The sequence below is a fragment of the Nelumbo nucifera genome, chromosome 4, assembly GCF_055504915.1.
Source record: "Nelumbo nucifera cultivar China Antique chromosome 4, China Antique-T2T, whole genome shotgun sequence".
Taxonomy (NCBI): Eukaryota; Viridiplantae; Streptophyta; class Magnoliopsida; order Proteales; family Nelumbonaceae; genus Nelumbo; species Nelumbo nucifera.
The window spans coordinates 49,362,935-49,371,677 of record NC_142652.1 but is presented as its reverse complement, the minus strand read 5'-3'; the positions used below and the strand labels follow the sequence as shown (position 1 = coordinate 49,371,677).

The window sequence follows — 8,743 nt, the reverse complement described above, 5'->3', positions numbered from 1 at the left end:
AAGCAACTTTTCGGTCATCTACATAATGAAGGAGCGGATCAATGCAGCGGCAGAGGAGGCGGCGGTGGCAAGAGAACCAGGCAGCAGTGATTTGCTCCCATCGATCTGCTACCTTCCCTGTTTTCTGTCTCTCCCTTCATCTTCCTCTTCTCTCTTCTTCCTCACCTTCTTCTTCTTCTTCCAACGAAGAACCGGGTCATGACAGTGCTTTTCCCATTATTTTCTAATATATAAAATCAAACACTGGAAAGTTAATTTTTTACACTTTCCCATCCCATCCCATCCCACCCAAAACTTCCCACAAACCAAATGGAGCCTACGTGTCATAAACAAGAATTGTTTTTATTGATAATGGAAATGAAATACAAATTCAAAACCAACCAAAAAATGAAATTGATTTCCTATTTGGTGGTCAACAATTCAACTCTTAGGTCAAATGTGTCAATATTTGAAGTCATAATTAAATAATAAAAAATAAAAAATGAAAAAGATGAAAAATACATAAATTTTTCAAAAAAAAAAAACATTTGAGTGCATCTCTAATAACTGTATAATCCATCTTATAAAATAAAAACAAGTTCCATAAATAAGAAATACTTTTGTAACATGAAAAGATTTGAATTTAGTCTCTTTTTAATTGTGAGGCCGAAACATGTAATTTAACTATTATGTTTCACCTCATTCAAATCTCTCTCATTAAGTCATATATTTAAGGTGCTAACGCCCATATGGTGGAATGGGATGTTGATTTCCATTCTTGGGGAAATAGCCATTCTAGGCTTCCCCCCTGGGAATGGGATTCCCATACGAGAGTCTATCAAAAAATAAAGAACTCATGACAAAATACATAATAATAAAAATAAATACATAATTAAATAATAAAATATTATGAAAGTAATAATAATGATAAATATTAGTAAGATATTTATAAAATAATCATACTATAATAAAACATTAATAAAACAATAAGAAAATAAGAATAAAATACAATAATATAATAAATTATTAATAAAAATAATAATGAAAAGATTATTCAAGTAATAATAATATAATGATATTTTAATAAAATATTCATAAATAATGATAAATACTAATAAAATAATAAAAACAAAGTAATAATAAAAAGCTAAAATATTATTTACTAAACAATAGGAATAATTAAGTAAAAATAATATATATAATATAATTAAAGTAATAATAAAATGCTAACATATTAATTATTCAATAATAATAAATTAATTCTAAAAGAATAATCAAAATGATAAAAACTAATAAACTAATTAGAAAGTAATAATAAAATGTAATAAATTAATAATAAAGACTAAGGTATTAATTATTAAATACTAATAAAATAATAATAACAAGGTACTATTAAAATAATAATTATATATCATAAAATATTACTAAAGTCATAAGAAAATAATAAATAGACTAATAAAATTACTTTTGGTCCTATCCACAAATCAAACGAACCCTAAATCTCATTTTGTTTCAACATTGAACAAAAAAATGAAATTGTCCTTTTGTCTAGGTAGTAGGTAAGCAATTCAACCATCTGGGTCAAATAGGTCAAGCCATTATGTCATAATTAAATAATAAAAATTAAAGAAATACAAAAGTACAAAATATACAAAAAATACATAATATTTGTAGAAAACATTTAGAACATCTCTAATATAGAATTATTTTATAGACATAATATTACTCTCTTTGGGACATTTAGAACATTTAGAACATCTCTAATTATTTTAATGTATATTACTAGCTTTATCATCTAAAATTTCCACGTGCAAATTTACTAGTATATATATATGTAAATATGTAGACAACATTTACATATATACACATATGTATGTATTAAATATATATAGTAGGGCCTGACTCGGAACGGGTTCGGGCTACCTAAGGGATAGGCTTAAGTCCGGCCCAAAAAATAAAAAAAGCCCGACTTCTTGGGCCCAAGCCCAGCTCAAGGGCCAAAAATCGAAACCCAGCCCATATAAAATTCCGGGCTGGGCCCTCCCAAGTTGCACTCCTAGTCCCAAATTGAAATTGTGCCTATACCCTTAACTTAATACCTATTATTTTCTTGTATTTATCATAAAAAATATATTTAATTTTTTATAACTGTCGACTATAAACGGGTCCTTATCGGGTCAGACTGATAATCCAGATCACAAGGTTGAGTTCGTGTAGATCCGGACTCAACCCGACCCATTGTCATCAGTAAATATGAGAATTGAAAACCCTTCTTTAACAAGCAATGCTAGTAGCCCAAGTGGGAAGCCCAGCTCAACCCTTTCAGGCTACAACTAAGAATCCTGTAACGTCTTTTCCATTAATGTTCACTCTCTCTCCCATTAAAATCTCCATTTAGAAAAGGGGTGATAGCATATAAGGGTAATAGCATATAATCTCCATTTAGAAAACACCAGTGAAAGAAACTGTGTGAGAGAGAGAGAGAGTAGAACCCATGGCTGCTGGGATTGCAGGAATTGACGAAGAGTGGAACAGCCAGCAGGAAAATGGAGTTATGCAAGTAGCGAAGAAGGATGTCGAGAACGATAACGTTTCTTCGTCTTCCAACCAGGCTTCCGAGAAAGCCTTCGAGAACGAGATCGTGCCTTCATGGAAAGATCAGGTTACGTTCAGGGCAATCCTGGCTAGCGCTGTTCTGAGTGTGGCCTTCTGCTTCATCGTCATGAAGCTTAACTTGACCACCGGGATCATTCCTTCGCTGAACGTCGCTGCTGGTCTCTTGGGTTTCTTTTTCATCAGAGTCTACACGTGGGTGCTTGAGAGGTTTGGTTTGTTGAAGCAACCCTTTACCAGGCAAGAGAATACTGTCATCCAGACCGCCGTCGTTGCCGCCTCCGGCATTGCTTTTAGCGGTAAGTCTTCCTACGTCCGACGCTTTTAATGATATTGTCTCCTTTGGGTTAGTCCTTAATGCTAGCAAAAACGTCAAAATTGGGTCTGTTTCGACTATAATCAGCTATGTCCGATCGTCGCCGGCATCTGGCTTTCTGGTTAACCGTACTTCATCCGGAGTTTAGTTTTGGAATTATTTTTTTATTTTTTATTTTTTCTTTCATCCAACTCTCTCTATAAGCTGGTTATTTTGCAGTAGCCGGGGGGAGGTAGGGAATAAATATATATGTTGAGGCTAATTTGGTCATGCAAGAAATACGAACATAAGTTGGTAAACTTATCAGTGGTTGATTTCTTCCTTTAAAAACCCGGAGGTTTCTTCATTTGACATATATGCCCATGGTTCTTTTCCGGGTCGGTTTGGTTTGTGAGAATTGGGGTATGGAGTTGGAATCAGAATGATGCATTTTGATTCCAATGTTTGGTTGGGTGGAATTCGAATTTCATTTATTTTTCACTTTTTCATTCCTGGTGGATTCACAGGAATGAATCCACTCCAGTGATTCAAATTCTGATTCTGATTTTGATGTCAATCAAACTGATAGAAGGAATAGACCATTCTTATTCTGATTCCCATTTTGATTCCAACTGAAAACCAAATGTACCCTCATTATTTTTGTCTTTCCATGTTTTCAGACTTGCAATCTGCAAAAGATAGCTTTTCAATTGGGTCAAGAATTGGGAAAGTATGTCATTAAAAGAACAGTTAGAATGAAGAGAAAAGTCTGGCGATCATCTCCTGACATGAAACCCTTGCCCTCTCATACATGAAATTACAGGACTATCCACCATGACCTGTGACACGATTTATAAATTTTAGAAGCTACCTCTCTCCTTAAACCTCCAAACCCATACCTGCCCCAAAACCCAATGCCCCCTTGATCCTATTCTTTTCGAATTCAAGGGTAGGGGTGGATTGGGTTTAGAACCTTATCTAATTTCCTATTATTTCTTATCTTATAAAAACAATAAATAAGTAAAACAATACAAATAAATAATAAAATTTTTAATTATTTGATTAAGACATAAAAAAACACATAACTTATCAATTATCCTTCATATAAAATTCAAAATACTATTAAATTCAAGACCTAGTACATAAAGTTTATATGCTTTTCCAACAATATATATGTGGGTCGAGGAGGGTCAGGTTTAGCCTAATAAATACCCTACATGTACCTGTATGGGTTGTAGAATCCCAAAACCCATCCCCACCCCAAAACCCATTCTTCAAGCAAAAAAACCCGCCCCAGCGGGAAGGGTAGGGATGGGTATCCATCAGGTAAGGTAGAAATTGCCATCCTTTTGCAGATCATATTCATAATTTCAGTCCAGGCTAGGGCATCAATTACTCTTGGCCCATAATATGAAGAGGCCCAACTTGATTTTGAATGAAGCTAGGATGGGGCTTGGGCTTGGGCCATAAATGTGACTGATGGGTCTCAACTCTCCATATTATCAGTTTATCACTAGCCAAATAGCCTTGAACCATACAATCATCTTTTCAAGTGTAAATTTTTGGGGTTATTTGAGTTCAATCCAGCTCAGAATTTCAAATGCGATGGCACAGTTTGTGTCAGTTCAGTTGTGTCAACAGGAATATGCCCAATTCATGGGGATGCTGTTTGCAGGGTGGCTGGAGATAAATATATTTGGAGAATTAATTTATGAATTTTGAGGTGGGGTGGACCGTAAAAAGGCCTAAATTTTTGTATAATGAACTGAAGCCAACTAGTTTGATTTTTCCCTTAATAAAAATGTTTTAGCTATCAGCATTGGAAATTTTTATTGATTAGCCCCTGGGTGATTATCAGGTGGATATGGAAGTTACATATTGGGAATGATGCCCAAGGTTGCAGCTCAAGCACAAGATGGGGCCACCACAAACAATGTGAAGCATCTTTCCTTAGGATGGCTGTATGGGTTTCTCTTTGCCGTGAGCTTTGTTGGTCTTTTCTCCATTGTTCCCCTGCGCAAGGTAATTCTTGAAAATTTAAACATGTATGGCCCACCAATCTGTTGGAGACATGGGGTCCAATAAAATAGATTTTTCAGCCTTTGGATTATTCCATCATCAGTGTTATTTGCATTCAGGCAATGAAGATAAATCCTGGGTTTTATCTGATCAATTGTTTGAAGTTAATTACCAAAATGGTATGATTTCAATTTCCCATGTCAACTAAAGACGGTGAATGACCTTTTGCACTAATTTTGTCACTGGGAAGAACAAAAAGAAGGTTTCTCTGTATTATTTTTCTTGGGTTACACTGATTTACACTGATTGAAACTTAGCTTCATCATTTTGATAGAAATCCAAATGGATGAGTGATTAATTAAAATAAATATAAAAGAAAATAAAATATAATAAGTATTTTGGCAGTTTGGCTTTGTGTGAGTACCAAATCAAAAAGAAAATAAAGGGAGAAAATCACCTCCTTTCATGATCAGATACGGAACCGTTTTAACTATCAGTTCCTGAATCAAATGGTTCAATCATTTGGTCTAAATCCTGTTTGGATGGTTTTAGGGTCCAAAACCAGACCTGGACTCATCACCGGTTTTTGGGTCAACCGGTCCAACTGTCCAGAGTTTTCAAAGCCATGTTATTTTTTTATGCAATTTTCCCCAGCAATAATAACGATCAATAGAAAATACCATCGAATGCCTAAAAGTCATTTACAGAAGTTGCTGGACGGAAGTTGAATACAAAGAGGACCCAAAGGGCACAACTTGCCACTAGAGGAAATATTTTGCAGAGATTTTGTTCATGGTCCTTAAGGTTGCATTTGGTTGGGAAGATTTTGGTAGGATGGGAAAGGATAGGATGAGAAAGGAAAAACAGGTTGAAAATTATATATTCCATTATTTGGTTGCAAAAGGGAAAATCGTGGGAAAATTAACCATAATAACAATAATTAATTAATAATTAGTAATATTTTATTATTAACTGATTTTGTAATAAATTATTTAATTAATTAATATTTTAAAATTTATTTTATTAATATTTACTATGAATTAATTAATAATTTTATTTTATTAATATTAGAAGTTCCCATATTAATAATTTTCTCTTCTTTCTTATTTTTATCTTTCAGATCATGATCATCGATTACAAGTTGACCTACCCAAGTGGAACTGCAACTGCATTTCTCATCAATAGTTTCCACACTCCTAAAGGAGCCAAGCTAGCTAAGTAAGTAGTAATCACCTTCATTGAACTATTCTCCTAATAAATACCTATTACCATGTGCTTATCTCTTTTCTAATTCATCTAATTGACACCCATTTGCTTGCTTTCTAATTAATTCATTATTAATTTGAATTCAGAAAGCAAGTGAGTAAACTCTTCAAGTGGTTCTCCATTAGCTTCTTATGGAGTTTCTTCCAGTGGTTCTTCACTGGTGGTGATGGCTGTGGGTTTAGCAGCTTCCCTACATTTGGTCTGCAAGCTTTTCAGAAGAGGTATGCTATGCAAAACACAATTAATATGGAATACATACTGATATCATAGCAACAATCTTATCCTATTCTCTTCTGAAGCCTATTTGGGCCAATCTGATACAGAAATGGAACTGATAAGGGTCGTTAACTCCCGTATTTTAATTACATTACAAACTGTGTAAATGCCAAATTAGCTAAGCATACTTTCTAAGGTTGTTTATCTGTGATCATTGGAGCTATGTTCTCACTCATTTTCGTGTTGTTCTATAGGTTCTATTTCGACTTCTCAGCTACCTACATAGGTGTTGGGATGATCTGCCCTTACATGGTAAACATATCCTTGCTTATTGGAGCAATATTGTCATGGTTAATCATGTGGCCGCTGATAGAGAAAAAGAAAGGCATTTGGTATGCTTCTGATCTATCTGCTAGTAGTCTCCGTGGCATCCAAGGCTATAAGGTGTTCACTGCTATCGCAATGATACTTGGGGATGGACTCTTCCATGTTGTTTTGATGCTAATCACTACAACAAGGAGCCTCATGAATCAATACAAGAAGCAAGATTCACAGTCATCTTCAAACACTGATGTGATAAGTTATGATGACCAGAGAAGGAAAGAGATCTTCTTGAAAGACCAGATTCCAATGTGGATGGCAGGCTTGGGATATGTAGCCTTGTCTGTGATCTCTATCATTGCAGTGCCCCAAGTTTTCCACCAGATAAAATGGTACCAAATAATGGTTGCCTACATTATTGCCCCAATCTTGGCCTTCTGCAATTCATATGGCTGTGGTCTTACAGACTGGTCTCTGGCCTCTACCTATGGAAAGATTGCAATATTCATCTTTGGCTCTTGGGTAAGCCACCATAAGGGAGGCATAGTTGCAGGCCTTGCTGCCTGTGGAGTGATGATGAGCATTGTGTCAACTGCCTCCGATCTCATGCAGGACTTCAAGACTGGCTACTTAACCCTTGCATCCCCTCGCGCCATGTTCTGCAGCCAAGTTGTGGGGACAGCTCTGGGATGCCTCATTGCGCCTTCTGTCTTCTGGTTTTACTACAAGTCCTACCCCACATTAGGGGAGGTGGGCAGTTCGTATCCAGCACCCTATGCGTTAATGTACCGTGGAATCGCCATTCTTGGGGTTGAGGGAACATCTTCCCTCCCCAAACACTGCATGGAGATGGCTGTTGGGTTCTTCTTCTTTGCAATTGCCTTGAACTTAATCACTCTGCTCTTGGAACGCTTTGAGAACAAATGGGGACTTCACAGGTTCATTCCTAGTGTAATGTGCATGGCGATCCCATTTTATATTGGTGGCTACTTTGCCATTGACATGTGCATTGGGAGCTTGATTTTGTTCTTGTGGGAAAGAAAGAACAAGGCGGGCGCCAATGCATTTGCGCCTGCTGTGGCCTCTGGCATGATCTGTGGTGATTCATTATGGGGTATCCCAGCCGCAATCCTCTCTCTTGCCAATAGGAACTCTCCCCTCTGCATGAAGTTCTTGTCAGCTGCTACCAATGCCAAGGTTGATGCATTCTTGAATGGTTAATCAAGCGTAATGGAGTCAGGAATCTCCACATAGAGAGCTTGGTTTTGTAAATATGCAAGCCTTTCTCTTCAGTTTCCCTTTCATGAACTTTGGACCAGTTAGTTTGGTTGTCATAGGTTAAGTTGTTCTATTGCTATAATGCCATTGTAAACCTATTAGGTTATCATAGTAAATTTGATTATATTTTAGCTTTTCTTTTTCTTACCAGTAAAGGATGTGATTCATGTGAAGATGCTTTGACATTAACCAAAGTAAAAGCTTGAAGTTGAGGTAAGCCACCTTTTGCTTTTCCTCTTTTTCCTTTTGGTTGGGGTGGGGGATTTGTAATTACTGATGAGCAACTTCTATTCCTTGCGCCCAAGAGGAGGCCACATAGATTCACAAAAGATTGGTTTAAAGAGAGTTTCATACATTATAACTCTGTTGATTCTAGAATAGTTGTTCATAGAAACTACAAAGAGAACTAGAAGGAACTCTTCTAGACATTAGACAGTTATAACTAAAGTCCATCAATGGTTGGTGTAATGGTTAGCCACCTAGGCCAGGTTTTATGTCCCAGATATACACTGATCTATACTATATATATATAAAGAAAAGCAGTCCATGTCAGTAGCCCTCTCCTTTCTCCAAACCCCCATCCTGCTCTCTCTCTCTCTCTCTCTCTCTCTCTCCCATTTCCCCTTTCCCACCACTCCCATTCTGCCAATTAAGCACCCTCTCTTCCCTAGCCCGCCTTCTCATTAGGCCATGTTGATGTAAGAGGTCAGCTGATATTTAAGGAAGCATGTTATATATATGGAAACCATTAAATCA

The 8,743-nt window shown here is 36.2% G+C and overlaps 1 protein-coding gene across 1 annotated transcript; it reads left to right on the top strand.

Moving 5' to 3' along the window:
- Nucleotides 1-2,430: 2,430 nt before the first annotated feature.
- Nucleotides 2,431-8,449, top strand: LOC104589012 (putative metal-nicotianamine transporter YSL7). The gene is made up of 5 exons (XM_010247173.2): nucleotides 2,431-2,891; nucleotides 4,746-4,909; nucleotides 6,027-6,124; nucleotides 6,259-6,393; nucleotides 6,643-8,449. The coding sequence occupies exons 1-5, from the start codon at nucleotides 2,474-2,476 to the stop codon at nucleotides 7,928-7,930; spliced, it is 2,103 nt and encodes a 700-aa protein (XP_010245475.2). The 5' UTR covers nucleotides 2,431-2,473; the 3' UTR covers nucleotides 7,931-8,449.
- The last annotated feature ends 294 nt before the right edge of the window (nucleotides 8,450-8,743 follow it).

Excerpts from the sequence above, each read along its gene's own strand:
- LOC104589012 (XM_010247173.2), top strand. The coding sequence starts at position 2,474 with ATGGCTGCTGGGATTGCAGGAATTGACGAAGAGTGGAACAGCCAGCAG. Across the intron at positions 6,125-6,258 it reads AAAGGAGCCAAGCTAGCTAA|AAAGCAAGTGAGTAAACTCT; the intron begins GTAAGTAGTAAT and ends ATTTGAATTCAG. Across the intron at positions 6,394-6,642 it reads CTGCAAGCTTTTCAGAAGAG|GTTCTATTTCGACTTCTCAG; the intron begins GTATGCTATGCA and ends GTTGTTCTATAG.